The sequence below is a fragment of the Phyllobates terribilis genome, unplaced genomic scaffold (assembly GCF_046119375.1).
Source record: "Phyllobates terribilis strain yellow unplaced genomic scaffold, ASM4611937v1 Scaffold_13__5_contigs__length_258822181, whole genome shotgun sequence".
Classification (NCBI taxonomy): Eukaryota; Metazoa; Chordata; class Amphibia; order Anura; family Dendrobatidae; genus Phyllobates; species Phyllobates terribilis.
Genome location: NW_027362773.1, coordinates 243181157 through 243207130, shown reverse-complemented (window position 1 = coordinate 243207130; position 25974 = coordinate 243181157). Strand labels below are relative to the sequence as shown.

General features: G+C 41.9%; 1 protein-coding gene across 1 annotated transcript in view; it reads right to left on the bottom strand.

Moving 5' to 3' along the window:
• Positions 1-12524: 12524 nt before the first annotated feature.
• NKD1 (NKD inhibitor of WNT signaling pathway 1) overlaps positions 12525-25974 on the bottom strand; it is a 138240-nt gene continuing 124790 nt past the window's right edge. Inside the window, exon 10 of the mRNA XM_073659360.1 lies at positions 12525-24798. Within this exon, the coding sequence (XP_073515461.1) occupies positions 24218-24798 (581 nt within the window). The 3' untranslated portion in view covers positions 12525-24217. The remainder of the gene's footprint in view (positions 24799-25974) is intronic.

Sequence of the window (25974 nt, the reverse complement as noted above, 5' to 3'; positions counted from 1 at the left end):
GCAGAGCGAAACTGCCGGAGCAGCGAGCAAAGGGTCAGAGCTGAGCGAGACTGCCGGAGCAGCGAGCAAAGGGTCAGAGCAGAGCGAGACTGCCGGAGCAGTGAGCAAAGGGTCAGAGCAGAGCGAGGCTGCCGGAGCAGTGAGTAAGGCAGAGCAGAGGGGACAGGGCTCTGTTCACACGGAACAGACAGGAAGGGAAAGGCAGAACCAGATACCCACAGGGTACTTGTAGTGAAGTAGCAAGTGGACAACAAACTCACAAACGGAAGTACAATGACAACGAGCAGCAGTTAGGTACGAGTTCAGACTCTGCAGAAAAAGGGAAGATATAGGCGTAGAGAGAAACGGGAAACAGGCTGGAAGATAGATAGGGCAGGAACAGACATTAGGAAAAGACACAGACAACAGATCTAGGTATACGGCCCCTAGAGGGCAGAAGGAACAGGCTAGCGTGTTCACACGGGCCTGGAAATACAGCCTCCAGGAAAGGCAGCTGGCTAGAGTACACAGACAGGACTCAGTTCAGACACGGGAACTGATACCGCAAGGCAAGAAACATAGACAGGACCTGGCACATCAGTGACAAGACGCCAACTGACAGAACAAGATGCTCAGGCAAGGATTCCAGGGAGGAGCTGGGTTAAATACCAGGTGACAGACAGCAATAGGCTGAGGACGCATTAGGAGTGTGTCTGCAGCAGCTACAAGAAACAGGAAGTTCAGCGGGCGTCGCCCTAAGCAGACAGAGGAGAGCAAAGCAGACCATATGGAAAGAAGCAAAAGTGATAGTCTGGACTGGAAATCAAGTGCGCGCTCTTGCACAGTGGGAGATGGACCACTATGCAAGGACGCCGCCAGGTATGTTACACTAATATGCCTAAAATTAGTTTACAGGCAAGATGCAGCTAAAAATTATTCTTAATTTCAAAGCTGGTGGAGCTTGGTATAGATGGCCTAATACAATGAGTACCACACACTGCTACTAAGCCCAAAATTATTTTCCGGGCTAGATGCAGCTAAAAATTATTTTGAATTTGCAACCTGGTGGAGGTTAGTATAGATGGACTAATAGAACAAGTCCCACACACTGCTACAAGCCGAAGCCCAAATATTTTTTCAGAGCTAGATGCAGCTGAAAATTATATTGAATTTGCAACCAGGTGGAGGTTAGTATAGATGGACTAATAGAACAAGTACCACACACTGCTACAAGCCTAAATATTTTTTCAGAGCTAGATGCAGATAAAAATGATATTGAATTTGCAACCTGGTGGAGGTTAGTGTAGATGGACTAATAGAACAAGTCCCACACACTGCTACAAGCCGAAATATTTTTTCAGAGCTAGATGCAGATAAAAATTATATTGAATTTGCAACCTGGTGGAGGTTAGTATAGATGGACTAATAGAATGATGCTATGCCCAAAAGGTTTTACTTCACTAGGTGCAGTAAAAAAATTGGTATTCTATACACAGGTGGTGTATCTTGCAACACAGATAGGCTACTCCACTGACTAACACACACTGCAAGAGGACAAAAAGGATTTGCTTTGCTAGATTTAGCCAAATGCTGTGAAAAAAACTTGCACAGCACTGGCACAGACCTGCCTGGCAAAAAGTGATAGGAACTGATGTAACCTAGCCCTCAAACGGACTGCAATTACAATTAGTCTTTACCCCCAACCTATCTATTTAAGAGCACAGACCTGCCTGATAAAAGTCATAGGAAATGATGTAACCTAGTCCTCAAAAGGACTGCAATCACAACTCTTCCCTACTCCCAAGCTATCTGTAGATTTGTGCGAAAATTGGCTTGAAATTAACAAAGTATAGTGCACACAGCAACAGCGGTGCCGTCTAACACGCAGCTGCAGCAGTGAGAAAATGGTGGCGACGGGGAAAATGGCTAGGTCTTATAGGGCAAGGACATGTGACATACACTGCCAATGACACATGCCCTTGCTTGTGTGAAAAAAAGCACTTCGCTCCGTGTGTGCGCTGCTGATAGGCTGACAGATTGCACCTCCCCACTGTAAATGCGGGAAAGAGAAAAAAAAATAGAGATCTTCATTGTTCCTGCAGAGATCCATCCCCTGCCCCTCCCCCCGCCCCGCTGTACACTCAAACTGCGTATTAACATTAATTTTCATCATTACTGAGAAAAAATCCAGTTATGATTTTGGTGTACGAACAGTTATCGAACATAACCTCGAACAGCCGAATTTTTTTCAAATTCTTCGTGTTCGCCGAACGGCTCGAACACCGCCCAAAACAGCTCGAATTTGAGATTGGCGAACAGTTCGAGTCGAACACCGCTCATCTCTACTCATTATATACATTCAAGTATTCGTAGTTCTCCATTTGAAGTCTGCACTCACTTCTGCTAAAAATGACTATTCTCTCCAACAGTCATATCTTCTCTGTTTCATAATTCTAAACAATTAATTAACACTTTAAATCCATAGTCCATGCCCTATCTTAAATCCCTCATCTCATCTGAGGACTTTGCCACACATCTCAAACACAACACTCAACACTAACAACATTAGAGAAAGTGTTTACTTACACTGCATCTACACACCTGCCCAATGTGCTTCCCCCATAATCTGCTACCCCACAATTACTAATGTAAAGGTTTTCAATCCCCACCTGTGCACTTGACCCGTATCTATCCCACCAGATGTCCAACCTATCACTAACTACTGGTCTCTTACTTTCTATCAAACATGCAACTAATACAATAGTCCTTAAAAACCCTTCCTTCAACATGTCCTCCTCTCATCCAAATCATTTTTCTACCAGCACGGTGGCTCAGTGGTTAACAGTGTTGCTTTACAGTGCTGGGGTCCTGGGATCAAATCTCACTAAGGACAACATCTGCAAGCAGTGTCGGACTGGGCTACCTGGGGCCCACAGGAGGAATTGACCCTAGGGGCCCACCTTACAGCTATATGCAAATACCTGTTAGCCATTATCCCCGTTATAGTGGAACATCGACTGTAAAACACAGGCAGCTCCTGCACATCTACTGTGCACATACTATAATTGGGATGTACAATTACGATAGTTTGTATTAAAGGGGTTTTTTGGTTCAAACACACTGATCCATAGGCTTCACAAGATAGGTGATAACTTATTGATCGTTTGGGTCCGACCATTGGAAACCGCACCAATCGGAAGACTTGGGAAGCTTTATCCCTGACAGGACACTTTTATCCCCATTTTAAAATGGTGGATATGGTGGGACATCTGACAGCAGCCTCATTCATTCTCTTTGGGGCTTCCAGAAAAAAAACAACTGCAGTGCTTGCAGCCACTGAGGGAATGAATGGTTCAGGGGTCAAGTCGCACATGCCGCTCCAGTCTAATGGGGATAAAAGCTCCACATTCTGCACATTGGGTCCCAGCAGTCAGGCGCCCACCAATCAATACGTTCTCAGTTACCCTGTGGAGAGGTGATTGTTTTCACCGGAGAACCCCTGTAAGTTCATCTTGTTCCAAGTATTTAATCACTAATGGAAATAAAGAATCATCTCCTAATTAATATTAGAGAGAGCAAATGACTGCCATACACAACACAATCCACTATACCAACCCCAATAGTACCACATACAAGGGAGAAATACCGCCACACCATGACTGGACTACATATTTCCAGCATATAGCGACCAAATAATACCACATACAAGGGAGAACTACCGCCATACAGTGACCAGACCACATAGTGACTGAATAATACCACATACTGTACAAGGGAGAAATACTGTCCCACCATGACCAGACCACATAGTGACTGAATAATACCACATACAAGGGAGAAATACGACTACAACATGACTAGACCACATATTACCACCACGTAGTGATCAAATAATACCACAAACATGGGACAAACACCGTCACACCATGACCAGACCACAGAGGGACCAAATAATACCACATACAGGGATAAATACAGCCACACCATGACCGGACCACATATTACGAAATAGTGACCGAATATTACAATACTGATCATTAATAAACACGACAATACGAAGAACACTGTTATTACCACCGGTTACATTATACACAGGAACTCTGTATATAGTGTTAGTGTACAGGTACCACAGTGATCCCCGGTGATATTATACACAGGAGCTCTGTATATAATGTATAGTCTACAAGTAATACAGTGATCACCAGTGACATTATACACAGGAGCTTTGTATATAGTATATAGTGTATAGTGTCAGTGTACAGTTAGCACACTGACTTACCATTGAAGTCTCTAGGTGAAGTCCTTCATCTTCGATTTCTTCTTCATCTGGCAGAGACCATCATCACTTCTTCCAGCCGGGACCCATCTCTTCAAAAAAATAACACACAGTTATCAGTAGATGATCACTTCTAGAGCACATACCCTGACTTATACACTACTGAAGAAAAAAAGAAACATAGTTACACCCTGCATGGTAACAGGACCTCCCTTTTACCCCCCCATGGAAAACAGTATACTATAAAGTAAATTATATTACAGCAGTAATTATGATCTCCTCTTGCCACCAAAAACTAATGTATGTTCCTCATTTTGGCCTCCATATAGTAATAAAGTCCCTCAACCTGGCCCCGTTAATTAATATTGTTTCCCATCCTGGGACCCTATGTTGCCTCATCTTGAGCCCCTATGTTCTCCGTCCTGGCCCCTATGTCCACCATCCAGGGACCCCATGTTCCTCCATCTTGGGCTCCTATGCCGCTTGATCCCGGGCCCCCTATGCCCCTTTGTCCTTGGCCCCGTACTGTATGCCTTTTTGTCCTGGGCCCCATATATATATTCCCCTTGTCCTGAGCCCCATATATATATATATATATATATATATTTATTTATTTATATATATATTTACCATGTCCTGGGCTGGGCCCCATATATATATTCCCCTTGTCCTGGACCCCATATATATATTCTCCTTGTCCTGGGCCCCATATATCCATATATATATTCCCCTTGTCCTGGGCCCACATCATGCCGCATCCACTGAAGAAGTACGAAAAAAAAAAGATTCTGCTTACCTGCCTGCGCTCCCGGTGCCGAGCGGTGTCCTCTTCCTTCAGGTCTGGCGCGGTCGTGTTGAAATGACCGTCGGCAGATGACTTCAGTGCATCTGTCGCAGGCGGCGCATGACAGTGCCGTCATACGCCCATGACGTCACTGTAATGCACTGCTTGCAAGGGGCGCACTGATGTCAGACGCCAGCAGCCATGTTAACTATTGTAGAGCAGACTTTCTGCACCGCAATACAATTCAACTGACTGTGCATCACTGGGTGCACATTTAGTTGAAACCAGCGGGCCCCCTCTACTTCCTACCCGGGGGCCCGCCGAGGACCCGGGACCACCGAAGATTTCTCCGGTGACCCGTTGGGCCAGTCCGACCTTGTCTGCAAGGAGCTTGTATGTTCTCCCCTTGTTTGTGTGGGTTTCCTCTGAGTTCTTTGGTTTCCTCCCACACTCCAAAGACACATTGATAGGGAATTAAGATTGTGAGCCCCAATGGGGAAAGCATTTATAATGTCTGCAAAGCACAGTGGAATATGATCTCACTATATAAGAAAGGTATAATAACTAAAATAGCAATACCAGCTACAATTGGGCTTTCACCCCACCAACCTACCAAAATTCCCTCAACCATCATCACTATTGATCTGCTGAATGCCAAAGCCTCTGTGCTTCTCCTCTTAGACATGTACTGTGCCTTCAATAAAGTGAACCTCTTGTTACAACCTATTTTATTTCTTGGCATTACAGACTTGCTCCCTCTTGGATCACCTTGTGCTATACCAACTGAACTTTTTAGTGGCTTTCACTCACATCCTCAAGCCTTGTTCATGGGACCTCTACATGTCTCCATCTATACCTTTGACTTAGGACAACTCATAGAATCCTATTGCTTTTATTCTGATGCCACACCTCTATTTACCTCTCTGATATCCAAAATCATGTAGCATCGACGTCTCTGCCTCCTACCGGGCAGAGACGCCGTTCCCCTCACCGCCGCGGTCCCGGTCCGGCGTCTTCCTGCTCCCCTGCTGCTGCTGCTTCCTGGGCACTGTGCATAGGGCACACGCCTAAAGAGTCCCCGGCCAATGGCCGGAGGACTTCTCCTATATAAGGCACCTCCTCCAAAATGGAGGTGCCTGTGCAAGGTTGTTGTTTGTGTGCTAAACACTTCCCTCAGGTCCCGCTGTCTGTTAGTCCTGCCCGCCAGTCTGTCTAACAGTCCAGCCTGCCAGTCTGTCTAACAGTCCAGCCCGCCAGTCTGTCTAACAGCCGTGCCCGCCAGCCTGCCTACCTGGAGCACCTGTCAGTAACCTGCCGTGCCTGCCAGCCCACCTACCTGGAGCACCTGCCAGTTACCTGCCGTGCCCGCAAGCCTGCCTACCCGGAGCACCTGCCAAGTAACCTGCCGTGCCCGCCAGCTTGCCTACCCAGAGCACCTGTCTGGCTATCAGCCGTACCTGCCTGCTTATCTACCCGGACCACCCTCCAGCCTTCCTGCCGTGCTCATCCGCTGTACCGGTCAGCTCCTGTCATCTGACCCGTGGGAGTCACCTGCTCTCACACAAGGTCGGTCCCAGAGTGGCACCTGGTTCACCTGCCTGGTCCCTCCCTGGTTCACGGAGTCGACTAAGCCGCCATGTGACCTGGGTCAGTCTGAGTAGGCACTTAGTCACGCCCCTCTGGTCCCTCCTTACACCGAAGCACAGAGGTTCTACCACCCGATCCCGTAACAAATCATAGTGTGTCTATCCAGCAATATCTTCCTACATCTCCTCCTACCTTCTGAAAGTCATCATGTAGAAAAATAATTTCATTGTTCCCCCATCTCACGAGTACACTGCCTCAGAAGACATGTTTGATCCTCCCCTGTCTTTCCAACTGGACTTCCAAACTCTTACCATATCCTGCCACATCCACCTCAAAAATATTTTTCTAATCAGTTCTTTCTTCAACTTTAATTCTAGGTGCTTTCATCATCTCCCATCTAGGCTACTACAACATCCATCTCCGTGGTCTTCAATCTACTACTCTTGGGCCGTTCAATACATCACCAACTTTGCTCTCCGGTTAATCCACTTTTCGCTTGTTCCTCCTTTGTCTCCTCTCTGCCAATCCCATCACTAGATACCCATGGTTCATAGAATTTATTTCAAAATATTAATGATAATATATGGAGCTGTCCATAACCTGTCTCTTATTAAATCTACATTTAATCTACAATCTTTACAAGGCTTTTGTCTTGTAGACTGGGAGCTCTCACAGGTAAAGTCTTCTCTCCCTCTGTACCATTCAGTCACTCATTTAATATATTACTCAAACTTGTTTTTAATGTTCTGCAACTAAACTCTTTTTATATGTTCAGCGCTGTGGAATTAAAATAATAAAATGGTAAAAATTGATAACCTGTGTTTCAGATAGCAGTAATACCACTCTTTTTTCTAGTTGAGATGAGGTATTAATAACAAAAAGTGTCTGTCAAATATCCTCAATCAAGTTAAGTTTTTCTTAAAGTCAAGTTAAGTCTTGCATCCAGTATTTTCAGTATGACTTTGCTTACTACTAAGTTTTCATTGTTGGCTCACAGACTTAATGAAGATTAATATAAGCCTAGTATAAAGGGATTCGGTCAGTAACTTTGACACCCCTAAACTGTTTATTTGTTCATGTACCACAGTGAAAGATGAACTCATTGGTATCTTTCTATTGTCAATTAATTGCTTGAATTTTGAGAAGTCCACATTTTTAGGGGTATACAAATCATGTGTTAAGTGCAGTGGGCGGGAGAATACACTTAACAAACCTCTGCTTCCTTGGGTTATTAACATTCTTGGCACCTTCCTCTCTCTGTTTACTGATAGCTGATTTGTAGTGGGGAAAATAAGTATTTGATACAATGCCGCTTTTGCAAGTTTTCCCACCTACAAAGAATGGAGAGGTCTGTAATTTTTATCGTAGGTACTGTAAGATACGGAATCTAAAAATAAAAAAACAGAAAATCACATTGTATGATTGTTACATAATTAATTTGCATTTTATTGCATGAAATAAGTATGAAATAAGTATTTGATACAGCAAGAATTCTGGCTCTCACAGACCTGCTAGTTTTTCTTTAAGAAGCCCTCCTACTCTCCATTACCTGTATTAATTGTGTGGCACCCCTGCGGGTTGAGTCGCCACAGAGGTACTGCATCTCACCCAGAGGTGTGGTATCTCACTCTCAGGTAAAGATAGAGTGCTGCCGAGGACCCTAACACCTGCATCCAACACTTCACTACTCCAGACCAGCTGGAAGGGCAAGATGTGTCGTGCTTCCTGCTGAGCCCTGACCCTGGTTGGAGTGGGGGGAACCAAAGTAGGGAGAACCATGTAGTGGGTGTGGGTGGCGGACGTAGATCAGGGGAGCACGTATTAGAAGTGATATAAAAGAGGGAACCATCTTGGAAAGGGGGTCCGGTCAGTCTGAGAGGAGAAGTAGTGGGAGCAGGAGCTCTGCTCGGGAGGAGGGCCTAGCAGAGAGGCCCAAGACTGAGAAGGAGAGGAGGAAGGAGAGAGGAGCAGGAGAAAGGCTTCAGGAACGGGAAAGGATCCCAGGGGTACAGGCAGTGCTGGAGGCTACCCGTACACCCGAATCTGCCAGGCGGTGGAGGGATCAAGCCGCAGAGGGGACCGGCCTCTGATCAGTGAAAATTACAAGGTTCAACTGGAAACCGGGGGCTTCTGTACTTTCAGGGTGCAGTTGCCACATTCGCACTCAAGTTGCCAAAAAGGTAACCACATGGGATCCAGGGAACTCCAGGTTGCTCAGAAAGATCCGAGGATACCGGCTTGGGACATTGTTTGGCGAGGCACAGGGCAAGAAGGGTGAGGGCCAGCGCAGAAAGACGGTTGAGATGGTCATATAGAACGGGTCCTGTCAGGCACTCTTGAAACACCTGGGAGTTTGCTGAACCCTTGCCTGGTGAACGAAGCGCGATGTGGGAGACTGTAAGCTGGACAGTGCAACCTGAGGAACTTAACAACTGTGAGTAAACTCTGAAGACTGCACCCCACTGTCTCTGTGAAGTTATTGCTGCGCCATCACCCCCTGCACTACACCGCAACATCCATAACATCTCAGCACAGCCCTGGAGCTAAGCTCTACCTGTGGAGAGCTAAACCAACTCTGCTGCATTTACACCAGCTCCAGAGGACCTGCTCCGCAGCGGCGTCTCCCTTTAGCCGCATACCACAGGTGGCATCACGAACTGTATATAAAAACTATAAAACCCCTGTAAATAACCCTTTTGATTGACCGCCCTGGGTCACGGACCGGGTCACCGCCACTGTTACATCTCCCCTAGCAACGACCGGCCGGCTACCTAGTACCCCACGGCCCAGAGGGCGAATCAATTGCACCTGTTTTAACTAGTTACCTGTATAAAAGACAACTGTCCACACACCCAATCAATCACACTGCAACCTCACCGCCATGGCCTAGACCAAAAAGCTGTCTAAGGACACCAGGGATAAAATTGTAGACCTGCACAAGGCTGGGATGGGCTACAGGACAATAGGCAAGCGGCTTGGTGAGAAGGCAACAACTGTTGGCGCAATTATTAGAAAATGGAAGAAACACAAGATGACTGTCAATCTTCCTCGGTCTGGGGCTCCATACAAGATCTTGCCTCGTGGGGTAAAGATGATTCTGAGAAAGGTCAGGAATTAGCCCAGAACTATGTGAGAGGACATGGTCAACGACCAGAAGAGAGCTGGGAACACAGTCTCAAACATGACTGTTAGTAACACTATGCCGTCATAGATTAAAATCCTCCAGGGCACGCAAGGTTCCCCTGCTCACGCAAGCACCTGTCCAGGCCTGTTTGAAGTTTTCCAATGACCATGTGGATGATCCTGAGAAGGCATGGGAGAAGGTCATGTGATCAGATGAGACCAAAATAGAACTTTTTGGTATCAACTCCAGTCGCCGTGTTTGGAGGAAAAAGAAGGATGAGTGCAACTCCTAGAACATCATCCCAATCGTGAAGCATGGTGGGGGAAACATTATACTTTATGGGTGGTTTTCTGCAAAGGGGACAGGACTGCACTATATTGAAGGGAGGATGGATGGCATCATGGATTGCAAGATTTTGGCCAACAACCTCCTTCCCTCAGTAAGAGCATCTAGTTTTTATTTTAAGATTCTGTCTCTCACAGTTGAAATGTACCTACGATAAAAATTACAGACCTCTCCATTTTTTGTAAGTGGGAAAACTTTCAAAATTGGCAGTGTATCAAATACTTATTTACTCCACTGTATATCTAACATCAGGTGCCGGCTAAGAAATCGCACATCTGTAACACGGGTACTTTAGATGCAGTGACACAGAAACACAGAGCAGCCAATACAGGGTTAATAAACAGGGGAGGTTTATGATAACAGGGTCAATCACCACGCAGGGAGTAACAGGGGAAAATATGGGGAAAAACAAGGGAAGTAGCAGGTAAAAGTCTATAAATGACAGTTCACAGTTGAACTAGATGTAGCAGAGTTGAACCGGTTGTAATCGACAGTTTTTACACTGAGCTGACTCTTATCCTCCACAAGGCAGTTGCTAGCTGATGCCAGTGTTGCTTTCTTCAGGCTTCCCCGCCCAAACAATGCTCCGTCTTCAGGCAGCAGCGGGCGGTCTCTGGTTTTACCCGCTGAGCCCCTAGTCCATAACACGGCACCTCACGTGCTCGGCTCCACAGACCCTGCGTCTCTTCTCCCTCTAGTCGGCTTGAATCCAGTCAACTGCACTCCGATCTTGCTCCAAGTACTGGAGCCAGGAGCCTGGACCCTCTCACACTGCTCTCCTGAGCGGGACGCTCCTGCCGCTTTCCCACGCAGAAGTCCTCATCTCCCCCTCTCTCTAGCCAAGCCACCAGTTTCCCGGTCACCTGACCTCCCAGCTCTCACTCTGGACACGCCCCCAGCTTCCCTGTCACCTGACTCCTGTGCTCGCAGTCTGTCTTCCCCCTGTAACCAGAGATATAGCCCCAGCAGTTCTGGATCCCTTGTTCTGAAAGTACTTACACCCCGGTCTTCCCCCTTACACATCTGAACAGATTAGCACATGTGCAGTAGAAAACTGAAGCCTGTGGCCCCAGGAGGGTGAGTCAGTGTACAGAAGAGAACAAACTGCAGATTTAAATGGGTGCATGAATTCCTGGCCAGAAAATGATATCAGATGTGCATCAGCTATCGATTAACAGAGAGAAGGCAGTGCAAAGAATGTTGAAAACCTGAGGAGGCAGAGTTTTGTTAAGTGCATTCTCCCACCCACTGCACTTATCACTTCATTTATATATCACTAAAAATGTGGACTTCTCAAGATTCAGACAATGTATTTGACAATATAAAGGTACAAATGAATTTATTTTTCACTGGGCTACATACACATATAGATAGCTAGGGGGGGTAAAACATACTGTCAGATTCTGTTTAACAAAGAATCAGTAACAAAAAAAATTAACTTCTAACATGTTATAAGAATGTCATATTGGTGAAAGGTTTTTCCCATCATTAATGGTTATCACCTATCTAAAGGATCACAGCAGTCGCACCCCCACTGATACTCTGATTGGGGCTCTTAAATTCCCTGCTAGAATGGAACTCTATGGGAATGCTGGAGATAGCGGAGTACGTATAGATATTTTTGATTTTGTTGTCAGACCCTTAGAGCCCTGTTCTCTGGATCAGTGAGGGATCCCAAAGGTCGGACACCCAGTGTGCCACAATTTATCTATCTTTTGGATAATAACTTTTAACTATAGGAATAACCCTTTCAATCCTTGACCTTTAACCACCCCTGATTTCCAAACTTAACAGCTGCTAAAATACTTTGGTCCTAAAAATCTAAGCCAACAAAATGTCTGTGATTCATCAAAGCAATTTTGTCAGAATTCTGGCATAAACTGCTTTGAAAAGTCGCATAATTTCAGTGCAACTCTAAATTTTGCACTTTTAGGTGTGTTTATGGATGTTTCTCCCTGCTTTACTAAAATTGGCGGAGCTGGGGAGGGATGGGGGTGTGATGTCACAACTTCCTTCATGACGAATTGTGGCGTTCCTTATGTCAGAAATTTTACTCCAGTCAAGTACTGGAGCAAGATTTCTGGAGTGGCACATGGAGTCGCATGTCACTCATCAGAAGCTCCAGATTCATGAATAGGTGTGTACCCCTACATGAATCAGGAGCGTCTGACTCCACCACGCACCTTCATCAAAACTGGCAAGAAAATTGCTGGTCTTAATGAATCAGGGCCTATGACTTCACAAATGGTTGTCAAGTGGGCTTGAATGTTCCACAGAACCAAAATCAGAGACCTCACCCATGAGTTTCCAAAATGTGTTTATGAAATCAGATTTTCTTTAGACAAGATTTTCCACTTTTAGATGTTATATACCACACACAATCGCTATATTACAGGTCGTTTCATAAAACTCCGGTGAGACACGTCTGCAAAAGTATAATAAAAAGCATTTATTTTATTTACAACAACATTTACAGCAACATGAATGAACATAGTTGTTATGCTCCGAGAACATCTGCATCAGTGGAAGATGGCAGCAAATGCCCTGATAAGCCCAAAAAAAAAAAAAATTGTGGCAGATACACAGATTTGCCACCTAGTGGTCAGAATATCATAGAAAATGTTTAGAACAGTGTAGATTTCACAAAGCGTTTCCATTTTAACAATGACCTGTCTAGTTGACCATTAAAGTAGATTTAAGATTCTTTTTATGATCATAGAAAATGTGTGACCGTTTTATTAACCGACTAAAATAATGCATAAATCATCATCATTTTGCAGAACATACAATGACATAACAATTCCGTATTCCATATTTTGCTGTGTCTATTTGTTTTCAAAATAAATTAACTGTTGTAAATGATGGCTTCCCAAATCATTGGACAAGATGTTTTTTAAAGGGTGAAGATTGGCCTTATAATTTCCATCATTTGATGAGTATAGCAAGTCTGCGGAACATTTTCCGTGGAGCTTTTAACAGATCAAGAATTTGTTAAAATAGATTCCGACTTCTCTATATTTAACCATTTGAGTTCTAAATTTAAAATTAGTTTTAACATGAGACACCAAGAGGAGCTAAGGTTACATTTCCTAAATTTCTACTTAGTATAAAATAAGTCGTTTTGGAATTAACACCTGGTGCTAATAAAAAAACACTGAACTATTTTTACAGGATACAAAAATGAATCTTTACATGAAATAAACATAAAAAAAAGATAAATACTCAGTTAAAGTGAGACAAATTTGCTATTAAATAAGGATTACAGTTTATATATTACATGTTTTTGAACCTTTATTGTTTTTTGTTCCTGTACAAATATGCATTCTATAAATACCGTTTGTCCACCCCCACCTGAACATATACGATCAACACATATTGGATACACTAATATGGTTGGCAATCTCTTCTCTAGCCAGCAGCATGGTGATCATGGATACTGATACTTGATCAGTGATGAAAGCTTTTGTCTCACACTAGCCCATTATTTATATGGCTATTAAAGTTTAAAAATAGCACCAAAAAAGGTACTGTACCAGCTATGAAGAATTCAAATGTGGGTATATTACACCACATATTAAAGGAAATTTGTCACCAGGTTTCTGCCACCTAATCTGAGAGGAGCATGATTCCAGCGATGTGTCACTTACTAGGCTGCTTGTTGCATCTTTGATAAAATCAGGCAGGAGATTATCACTTGAGGTCTAGTAAACTTGCTGCCATGTAGTCCAGCCCCACCCCCACCACTGATTGGCAGCTTTCTGCCTGTGTACCCTGAAAGCAGCCAATCAGTGGTGGGGGCGGGATTATACAGAGCTCAGCATTCAGAGAACTGCTAGATCTGCAGCAAATAAAAAAAGTGATTTTATAAAAACTGCACCAAGCAGCCCAGTAAGTGATACATCACTGGAATCAGGGTCTCTGTACCTGTATCATGCTGCTCTCAGAAGGAATGGTAAAAACCTGGTGACAGATTCCCTTTAAAGAGCAAACAAGTTACCGTCAGATATTCAAAGTATTCTATAGCTTATTTAAAGTTTTAGGTCATTGATGAATGATACAATGTAACTTGAGGTCTTAGTATTAAGTATAACTGGTTTAAGGAGTTATATTATGTACACTCTTGAACAGTTTGGACCAAGTATACACATAAGTAATAAGCATGCAACATTAAAATGGTAAATGTCATAGTTGGGCCGAAATGAAAACTTTGTGTGAAAAAATGGTTCCAGCATAACTACATGCATTGTGTATTTCCCCTGAAAGCTAAAGCAAAAAAAACAAAAAAAGGGAAAAAAAAATCAATTTGACCAATTTCTTCCCCAGTAGTGTACTTGAAAGAAAAATGTGGATTAGGCAAATGCCCCTATGAGTTTTTATTACATACCCATAAGCAGAGTATGGGCACTATCATATAAATCTGTGCATAGAGTAACGCTTCAGGCCTAGACTTGGAATCGCATGGCTACATTTTTGGTCCATATCAGGCTGGTCTATATTGTACCAAACACCAAACGAAAAGTTTTTAACTTTCCTCTAATGGAACATTGGTTAGTTATTTCAACAAGATAGATGGACCTCACACTTTTTTGCTTCTGACTTTTTGTTATGGCGGACTACTTCACATCTGATAAAACATAATTTAGTTGAATATTCAATGTAATTCATTGCAGATCTGTGATTTGGTTTCTAAGCTTTTATAAAAGATATTAAGTTTTAAACAAGAGTAGAAATATCTTTAAATATTGGAAAGAAAACATTTAGCTTATATTTAGAATTTTAATTTAAAGAATAACATTCCTTATTTGCACGTCCAGTTTAACCCCATTGACAATGATCATGCCCATCTTGTAAATCTTTGGGTACTTTGAGGCTTTATAGTTTGCCAAAAATCATAATTCTGCCTCCAGTTATGCACCAATTACCATGTAAAGAAACATGCATTATGTCTAATTTATAAGTAAAAGCAAAATTATATAGCATTTTTTTCATTTTACAAATATTAATGTTTTGCATCAGGCAGAGGAAATAGAGAATTGTAAATATACTGCGGGTCCTCTGTATAAGTAGGATCTCATGGTATGGGGGGTTTAAAGAGACTGTGGTGACAAGTACAACCCCCTCTCTTGCACTTTAGGAACCTTTCATTTTATCATCTTACTCTTCGGCATACTTTCATTACCTACTTTTCACATTATAATGTGGCTTCTATTATATGGTCTTGCTACTTGAAATATTCGGACATGTCTGTATTGGCAGGAGCAATCACCTGACCTGAAGGTCCTCTCATTCGCATTGAGGCCAGGATAAAATTTACTACAACATGCTTATTATAAAACATCCAGGATTATTATAACAGCCCAGTTGACCTGGCTGTGGGCAATATTGCTTTCTGCAGCTACTACATTGCCTTCAACGCATTTTTCGCATACCTGATTTGTATCAGACTTTTGAGCGTTTTCTATGGTATTCAGTACCTTATTACTTGTCCATTAGCTACCTATAATAACACTATCCTTATCACATGCAGTACAGTTCTAACTGAATCTAATGAATGAACAGGTCACTGCCTCCCACAAGATCAAACTCATCTACATCTACAACCAATCACCCCAAATTGTGATTGACCAATATGTGAATTAGAAGGGTATATTTTAAAAGCCCAAAAAATATATATATTTTTGCCAAAGCAAAATACTAATATCACATTGCTATTTTTCTGTTACATACCTTCTTGTGAAATGTTTTGGATCAATAAAAGAAATGGTATTTCGCCTTTGAATCATGCCCCTTTCTAAAGTCATGCCTAACACGCAAATTACTTTTCCTAATCACTTCTAAAGTTTCCAGTAATAGTCACCTTGTATATATCACGGACAAACATGAAACCTAACATTTAATAACTAATTCAATTTCCATCATGCTTCAAGCTCTAAAATATTTATTCCTCAAAAGAACCTACACCAGATACAAACATATATACAAATTCTTCCTTTAACGTGTTGGTATTTATTATACAGTTCTTCATGTATTATTATTATTATTATTCATGAGCCATATTAACATGTTGGCTATAATAAATTAACTTCTGACAACTTGTTTGTTTTTATTTTCAATGCGGACCTTCTCTACAATTAATTCTTTGTCCATGGTGCCAAAGTGAGTGATTAGGTCTCCAGAAGGGATGTCTTATTTAGAAACTTTGGTAATTGAACAGGGGGACGTCACTCTAAAGAATATAAAGAGGTGGTCCAGGATTAGAAAAAGGTACCAATCTTTTCTGCAGGATATATCTAATATCATGGGTCAGCCCTAATCACCTGCCATACCAGACACAGACCAAGGACAAGAGTGGCATTGATCCGGGGAAAAAAGTAAACTTTTTTTCTAATCCTGAACAACCTTTAATTCCGAATTACAACTTGGACATAGATTCAGTGGTTCATCCTGAAGGACTGGAAGTAAAACCCCATTATTCAGATTTGTTTTGCAAGTATAGAAGATTGATAAGAAACACTTATTAGAAGTCTTCTCTAGATATTTTCCTCTAAAACGTTTTTGGTTAATTGGCTCAGCATTAGGTTTTGTCTATACATGACTATGTCAAAATAATTATTGGAGCTAAGAACAATGAAATAGGAGAAAAAAAAGTTAGTATTTTGAAAAGGTTTAGACCATTAATTATATGTAAAGGGGAAGGTGGCATGGAATACCTTGGGGGCTACTTGTCAACAATCCCAGTGGATGCTCAGCCGTTGCTCTTGAACATTTTGGAGCATTCATGGGGCAGGACTTAAATGTCGTGAAACTCGTGATGCAGATGTCGATCAGTATGACTTAGACTGATTTTCATAGGAGAATCTTGTTAATAAGTGTTTTTAAGCTGTGACGTGGCCTCTATCATGAAGTGCCTTCCCGTTGTTACTGTTAAACTGGACTCAGGAGGCAAATAAAAGATACGTTGGTATATATTTTTAATGTTGGCATGGACTTTGACCACTGCTGCTAATCCCATGCATTATCATCTTCTTGCTTGTGAAACCCCAACAGATAAAGTTTGAGAATTCCAGATATACAGATGATACTTAGAACTTTTTACTTGCTTATGTAAAGTTCACAAAAACAACAAGAACTTTAGTAATGTCTTTTAAGATTACATTTTAGGAAGTACTCATGGAGAATAAAAAAATGTCTTTGAAAATATTTTAACGTTGTTGATCTATTTTCATTTTCTCCTTGCCATAACTGAATTTCATAGACTGAGATCACTTTACAAGATAACATTTTGGAAAATGATTAAACCAAAAACTCAAAACCTAACTCCATTGGTATCTTTACACCTCAGGAAGAGATAATTCCATTAAACAAGCGCTCCACTTTTATATTTACCACCAAAGCAATGGTGGAGGCACTAGATTCATAAACAAGCGGAGGCACTAGATTCATAAAGGTAAAGGTGTGTGGCCATACTATACAAATCAGAGACCCCACAAATTCACAAATTGCTTTATAGATCTTGCACTGGACCATGGTACATATGATCGTTAGAGTGTATGTAGCAGTCAAATGTTAATTCTTAAATTTCGAAAGAAGTCAGGGTTAAAATTGCAGCTGGAGAAAGGTCACAAAGAAATAATAAAAAGTATATATAGTATGAACTCTTCAATAGTGCCTTCCTTACTATTTAAAATAGGTTGTAGGGTTTACTTCACGTTCTGGAACTTTTCGGCCCTAACACAATCAACATGCATTGCTAACAATATTTCAAGTCTGAAAAAACACTTTTCCTCATGAGAATGAAAAATAAGGACCATAAAGGAATTGTCCCATAAGAAATGTATTATCTTTAAACAGGACAGATGATCAATGTTTAATGCATTTGCTGAGACTCCCGCCAATCCAAAGAGCAGGAGGCCCAAAGTCTCCTGTGTGAAAGGAGCAATAGTGACATGTGTGACTACTCCTACAGACAGTGAATGGAGCAGTAGTGACATGTGTGACCACTCCTACAGACAGTGAATGGAGCAGTAGTGACATGTGTGACCACTCCTACAGACAGTGAATGGAGCAGTAGTGACATGTGTGACCACTCCTACAGACAGTGAATGGAGCAGTAGTGACATGTGTGACCACTCCTACAGACAGTGAATGGAGCAGTAGTGACATGTGTGACCACTCCTACAGACAGTGAATGGAGCAGTAGTGACATGTGTGACCACTCCTACAGACAGTGAATGGAGCAGTAGTGACCACGTGTGACCACCCCTACAGACAGTGAATGGAGCAGTAGTGACCACGTGTGACCACTCCTACAGCCTGAATGTAGTAGTGACCACGTGTGACCACTCCTACAGACAGTGAATGGAGCAGTAGTGAGCATGTGTGACCACTCCTACAGATAGTGGAGTATTAGTGAGCATGTGTGACCACTCCTACAGACAGTGAATGGAGCAGTAGTGACATGTGTGACCACTCCTACAGACAGTGAATGGAGCAGTAGTGACATGTGTGACCACTCCTACAGACAGTGAATGGAGCAGTAGTGACATGTGTGACCACTCCTACAGACAGTGAATGGAGCAGTAGTGACATGTGTGACCACTCCTACAGTGAATGGAGCAGTAGTGACCACGTGTGACCACCCCTACAGACAGTGAATGGAGCAGTAGTGACCACGTGTGACCACTCCTACAGCCTGAATGTAGTAGTGACCACTCCTACAGACAGTGAATGGAGCAGTAGTGAGCATGTGTGACCACTCCTACAGATAGTGGAGTATTAGTGAGCATGTGTGACCACTCCTACAGACAGTGAATGGAGCAGTAGTGACCACGTGTGACCACTCCTACAGACAGTGAATGGAGCAGTAGTGACATGTGTGACCACTCCTACGGACAGTGAATGGAGCAGTAGTGACATGTGTGACCACTCCTACAGACAGTGAATGAAGCAGTAGTGACCACGCGTGACCACTCCTACAGACAGTGAATGGAGCAGTAGTGACATGCGTGACCACTCCTACAGACAGTGAATGGAGCAGTAGTAACCACTCCTACAGATAGCGAATGGAGCAGTAGTGACATGTGTGACCACTCCTAAAGACAGTGAATGGAGCAGTAGTGAGCATGTGTGACCACTCCTACATACAGTGAATGGAGCAGTAGTGAGCATGTGTGACCACTCCTACAGACAGTGGATTATTATTGAGCATGTGTGACCACTCTTACGGACAGTGAATGGAGTATTAGTGAGCCTGTGTGACCACTCCTACAGACTTAATGGAGCAGTAGTGAGCATGTGTGACCACTCCTACAGACAGTGCATGGAGCAGTCGGGAACATCTGTGACCACTCCTACAGCTTGAATGGAGTAGTAGTGATCATGTGTGACCACTCCTACAGACTTAATGGAGCAGTAGTGAGCATGTGTGACCACTCCTACAGACAGTGCACGGAGCAGTAGGGAACATGTGTGACCACTCCTACAGACAGTGCATGGAGCAGTCGGGAACATGTGTGACCACTCCTACAGCCTGAATGGAGTAGTAGTGAGCATGTGTGACCACTCCTACAGCCTGAATGGAGTAGTAGTGAGCATGTGTGACCACTCCTACAGACTTAGTAGGCCAGTAGTGAGCATGTGTGACCACTGCTACAGACAGTGAATGGAGCAGTAGGGAGCATACAGTGGTGGCCAAAAGTATAGGCATCCCTGCAATTCTGTCAGATAATACTCAGTTTCTTCCTGAAAATGATTGCAATCACAAATTCTTTGGTATTATTATCTTCATTTAATTTGCTTGCAAGGAAAAAACACAAAAGAGAATGAAGCAAAAATCAAATCATTGATCATTTCACACAAAACTCCAAAAGTGGGCAAGACAAAAGTATTGGCACGCTCAGCCTAATACTTGGTTGCACAACCTTTAGCCAAAATAACTGCGAACAACTGCTTCCGGTAACCATCAATGAGTTTCTTACAATGCTCTGCTGGAATTGTAGACCATTCTTCTTTGGCAAACTGCTCCAGGTCCCTGATATTTGAAGGGTGCCTTCTCCAAACTGCCATTTTGAGATCTCTCCACAGGTGTTCTATGGGATTCAGATCTGGACTCATTGCTGACCACCTTAGAAGTCTCCAGTGCTTTCTCTCAAACCATTTTATAGTGCTTTTGGAAGTGTGTTTTGGGTCATTGTCCTGCTGGAAGACCCATGACCTCTGAGGGAGACCCAGCTTTCTCACACTGGGCCCTACATTATGCTGCAAAATTTGTTGGTAGTCTTCAGACTTCATAATGCCATGGACACGGTCAAGCAGTCCAGTGCCAGAGGCAGCAAAGCAACCCCAAAACATCAGGGAACCTCCGCCATGTTTGACTGTAGGGACCGTGTTCTTTTCTTTGAATGCCTCTTTTTTTTCCTGTACACTCTATGTTGATGCTTTTTCCCAAAAAGCTCTACTTTTGTCTCATCTGACCAGAGAACATTCTTCCAAAACGTTTTAGGCTTTCTCAGGTAAGTTTTGGCAAACTCCAGCCTGGCTTTTTTATGTCTCAGGGTAAGAAGTGGGGTCTTCCTGGGTATTCTACCATACAGTCCCTTTTTATTCAGACGCCGACGGATAGTACGGGTTGACACTGTTGTACCCTCGGACTGCAGGGCAGCTTGAACTTGTTTGGATGTTAGTCGAGGTTCTATATCCACCATCCGCACAATCTTGCGTTGAAATATCTCGTCAATTTTTCTTTTCCGTCCACATCTAGGGAGGTTAGCCACAGTGCCATGGGCTTTAAACTTCTTGATGACACTGCGCACGGAAGACACAGGAACATTCACGTCTTTGGAGATGAACTTGTAGCCTTGAGATTGCTCATGCTTCCTCACAATTTGGTTTCTCAAGTCCTCAGACAGTTCTTTGGTCTTCTTTCTTTTCTCTATGCCCAATGTGGTACACACAAGGACACAGGACAGAGGTTGAGTCAACTTTAATCCATGTTAACTGGCTGCAAGTGTGATTTAGTTATTGCCAACACCTGTTAGGTGCCACAGGTAAGTTACAGGTGCTGTTAATTACATGAATTAGAGAAGCATCACATGATTTTTCAAACAGTGCCAATACTTTTGTCCACCCCCTTTTTTAGGTTTGGTGTGGAATTATATCCAATTTGGCTTTAGGACAATTATTTTTGTGTTTTTTCATTGAAGACAAATTAAATGAAGATAATAATACCAAAGAATTTGTGATTGCAATAATTTTCAGGAAGAAACTGAGTATTATCTGACAGAATTGCAGGGGTGCCAGTACTTTTGGCCACCACTGTATGTGACTACTCCTTCAGACAGTGAATAAAGCAGTAGTGAGCATGTGTGACCACTCCTTTAGACAGTGAATGAAGTAGTAGAGAGAATGTGTGACCACTCCTACAGACAGTGAATGGAGCAATAGTGAGCATGTGTGACCACTCCTACAGACAGTGGAGTATTAGTGAGCATGTGTGACCACTCCTACAGACAGTGGAGTATTAGTGAGCATGTGTGACCACTCCTACAGACAGTGGAGTATTAGTGAGCATGTGTGACCACTCCTACAGACAGTGGAGTATTAGTGAGCATGTGTGACCACTCCTACAGACAGTGGAGTATTAGTGAGCATGTGTGACCACTCCTACAGACAGTGGAGTATTAGTGAGCATGTGTGACCACTCTTACAGACAGTGAATGGAGTATTAGTGAGCATGTGTGACCACTCCAATAGACAGTGAATGAAGTAGTGAGCGCGTGTGACCACTCCTAGACAATGGAGTGTGAGTGAGCACATGTGACCACTCTTACAGACTGAATGGAGCAGTAGTGAGCATGTGTGACCACTCCTACAGACAGTGGAGTATTAGTGAGCATGTATGACCACTCCTACAGACAGTGAATGGAGCAGTAGGGAGCACGTGTGACCACTCCTACAGAAATAGACAAATCTCAAGATCGATGGAGATCCCAGCAATTGGATCCTCAATGATCAAACATTTTTCACCAACCTGTGAATAGACACATTATTTTCCTTATAGGACAACCTCTTTTAACTATTTTTATGTTTCAGGTGCAGATCTATTAAAGATTATGCAAATAACACATAATTGGAATTCCGTCACCATTTTGCTGATGTAGCATTCATATATGAATGACATAGACATGGCCTTTTAATATGGGGTCTTTAGAACCTTTTTAATTCCATGCTGAACCTTATTGCACCATACAGACACAAGGCAATGCTATAAACTAGAACCCAAAAATCACCTGCTGTGGACTACTGGATGAACCCTGGCACGCCAGTTTTATAGTTTAACAGTTTTATGGTTGAAGGTAGACTTAAGTCCATCAAGTTCAACCTACAGCCTAACATGTTTCTAATATAACATAAGAAAAAGGATGAAAACAAGGAAAAGTCGACTGATCTAAAGAAAGTAAATGTACTTTCATCTCCAGAACTTTCATGGATACAGTATCTAATATTTATATGGGAAATTGTAAGGTATTTTACCACTTTAATAAATAAAAAGCAAGAGCGAGATATAAAAAGGAGCAAAGCAACTCAGAAGGTTATCATACGTCTCATCAACAAAACGGGCTGTATTAAAAAAAAATCAATCACAAATTATAGCAAAAGTACGCCTGTGACCTAGGAGCAGCAAAAACTATCTGTGCCATACCTCCATAAAGTTACTAAAAAAGATCCACCACTGGTTTAGTCCAAATACGTCTGCCTTTACTTTGCACAAATATCTGATCCACTTTCTAATATAACATAACATATCCATAGCCAGTTATTCTTGTGTGAGAGACACTATAACAGGAACAGTCCTATTATCTGCTTTATTTTCATTAGGGTGAACATAAAAAAAACAAAAGAAACAGAAAATCAAAAAAATTAAATATACTCCTTCACAATTCAGCTTTTTTTTCTTGAAAGAATGGGAATTTTGCCCTGAAAAAAGCAAGGTTTTTAACACAAGATTCTGTTATAATACATTAAAACTCTTTGAAATAAAATAATCATAATATTAAAAAAAAAAGAACAGAATGCTACAAATAACCAAACCACAGATTTAAACGCAAAAAAAAGTACCTGAGTGTATATATAATATACTTTTATATAGATTTATATATATATTTATACTATATACCTGATAAGGTTTAAAGAAAAAAAATGGAGAAAAAAACCTCTGGCTGTTGAGAAAGAACCAAGGAAGGAATTAAAGTGTTGTCTTTTATACTCGGATACATTAAAATACTGGAAACGGTAAGCAACTTAAAGAGTGACCTTATGATGGAGGGGAGGGCTCAAGTTGTGAGATATCATTATTATACAGGGGGGCAATCTTACCTTTTTAACAAAAATATAAATCAACTAAATCCTACTTAACTGTAAGTCTGTGTGATTAACTATGATCATCACTAAGGTAGCCAATTTGGAAGTGCCCATTTTTCCTGCAAGGAAATAAGGAACCTATTAAAATCAACGGGCACTCAAGAATCTTGACATAGGCTAGTAATAGGCCATGTAGAACAGGGGTACTTTAACCCACACAAACTTTTCTTAGACTCCTCAAATATTCTCAGAAACTCACAAAGTTCTTCTTTGACCTGTCAACTGTCGAAAAAGTGAACTTAAACTTACTGTTCATATAAATACTACCAAAGATTTAGATAGTTAGAAAAAGTGAAGAAAACTTGGCTTTTGTGTGTTCATAATTATTATGTCTTAGGTCTACCCGACTCAAAATCAAACTAAGAATATTACTAGAGGTAGTGTGCTGTTTGTGGGAATTTTTGTTATTTTGTGGTGTCCAAAATGAAATTGACTTATTACTAAAGGTGTTTGTGCAAACAATCTAAGTGTTGGATGACCAAACACCACTTAATGCAAATCTTCCTTGGCAGGTCCAAATTCTAAGAAGTGCTTGGTTGTGTTCAAAATATATTTCGCATTATCCACTGGTGGGTTTGTGGGTCCACTTTGCCATTGTTCAATAACGTCCATTAATTTGTATGTTTCTAACAAAGCAACTTCCTTTTAAGAACAGGCACCAAATTCTGGAGTTCTTCTCAGGATGTGGAATAAATGGTCTGTATTATGTTTGGTAGAAATGGTGATAGTGGTGGTGATGCTCATGGTGATGATGGTGCTCATGTCTTTGTATCAAGTGTCCGCTGTGGCCATCATACAATAACATGCTTGGCAAATCCCTCACATGCTCTTTTTCCACTACATTAATTGGTGACTGGAACGCTTTGCACATCTGGTGGCCTTCCTTTGTTTTCTGCTTGCTCTTCCTATGAGGTTGCGGAGGTGGTAAATGGTGGTAAGGATAGCTCTGGCCCATGAGTGCAGTTGGGGAAGTCACAGGAATTTGCACACCATGGATGGGTTTGCTCCTTGTTGGCCTTCCTGGCTGACTGTTTAATGCCGTTACATTCTTATTTGAAGCTTTGGGACTTCTTACAGAGTGTTTGTTGGATTCTTGAGCTCGTTGCTTTTGCTGAAGCTCTAACATTTTTGGATGAGAAGGGTCTAATAGACTGAAATGTCCAGTATCCAATGCTTGTGACCTTCTCTGGTGTAGATGAAGAGTTTCTGGTTCATGAGAACGAGATCTCATTTGATTAGAAGCTCTTGGATGTGAATCTGGTTTTTCAGCTGTTGCAGTAGAACCTGTGAAATAATTATAAGAAAAAACTTAGCTCTTGCCTTGGATATGGGTTGTCTAACAGAAAAAAAATATTTTTGATATGGCACAGAATGGTAAAAAAAACGATAAATAAAAAAAGAAGTGATACTCACCCAAACCAATTTCTCATAGGTTCCAATCCAACGTTTAACCTACTGGTCTCTTCTTCCAAGTCAAATCTCAACACACTAGAAAAGCCCACCCAGCCAGTCACTGGAGGATCAATAACATCAGGATCACTTTTTTTAACTAGTTTGTCAATTCGTAATCTTATAGGTAAAGGGGTAGTCCATTTGGAGCATTTACAGCATATTGACAGGATATGCCAAAAAATGTCTGATTGATGCAGGTCCCACCACTGGGAGCCTTACCTATTCTGAGAATGGGCCCCTGTGATGACATGTCAGGAATGAAGAGGTTGCTGTATATAAGCGACTCTCTCTATTTATTTCTGTAGGAGCTCCAAAAATTTGATGAGTACACCAGTTCGGAAAATTTTTAGAGCTCCCATAAAAATTACAATCTCCCTGCATTCTGCCAATGCCATAAATTTCCCAGATTTACCCTTTTAAATGAAAAAAAAAATTTTTAAAGAAAAATGTCTGACTTGAATCAAAATGATTTTTGGTTCTAGTCACGATCTTCACTAGAAGTATTCTTATCATTGACAATGTTTTTATCTTCATTTTATTTGTTCCATTATTTTTAACACAGTTTTTGCATTAAATATGTTAGTTACAGGATATTTGGAAAATTGAAACTTTTTATTTAAAACATGAAAGATTGTATCTCTCATTTCAACAAAATCTAATTCTTCGAATTCTTGATACGTTTCAGTTCTTTGAATGCACATTTTGCTAAAATATGTAAGATAAATACGGCTAGTGAAATGAGAGGTTTCTTTTCATATTTTTTCAACAACATCTGACCACATTGTGAATTACTTATGTTACCCACAATTCTAAAACATCTGAGATAGCAACAGTCTCAGACTGAGGGCTCATTCAAGCGTTCATTTTTCATGTACGAGTTCTATCCGTGGTTTTCACGGTTAGAACGCGTTTTGATCAATATCGGATACATCTCAGCCACCATTGTGCATGGGCCACCCGGTCCACAAAAAAATGGGACATATAAACAGCCCCACACAATATACTAGA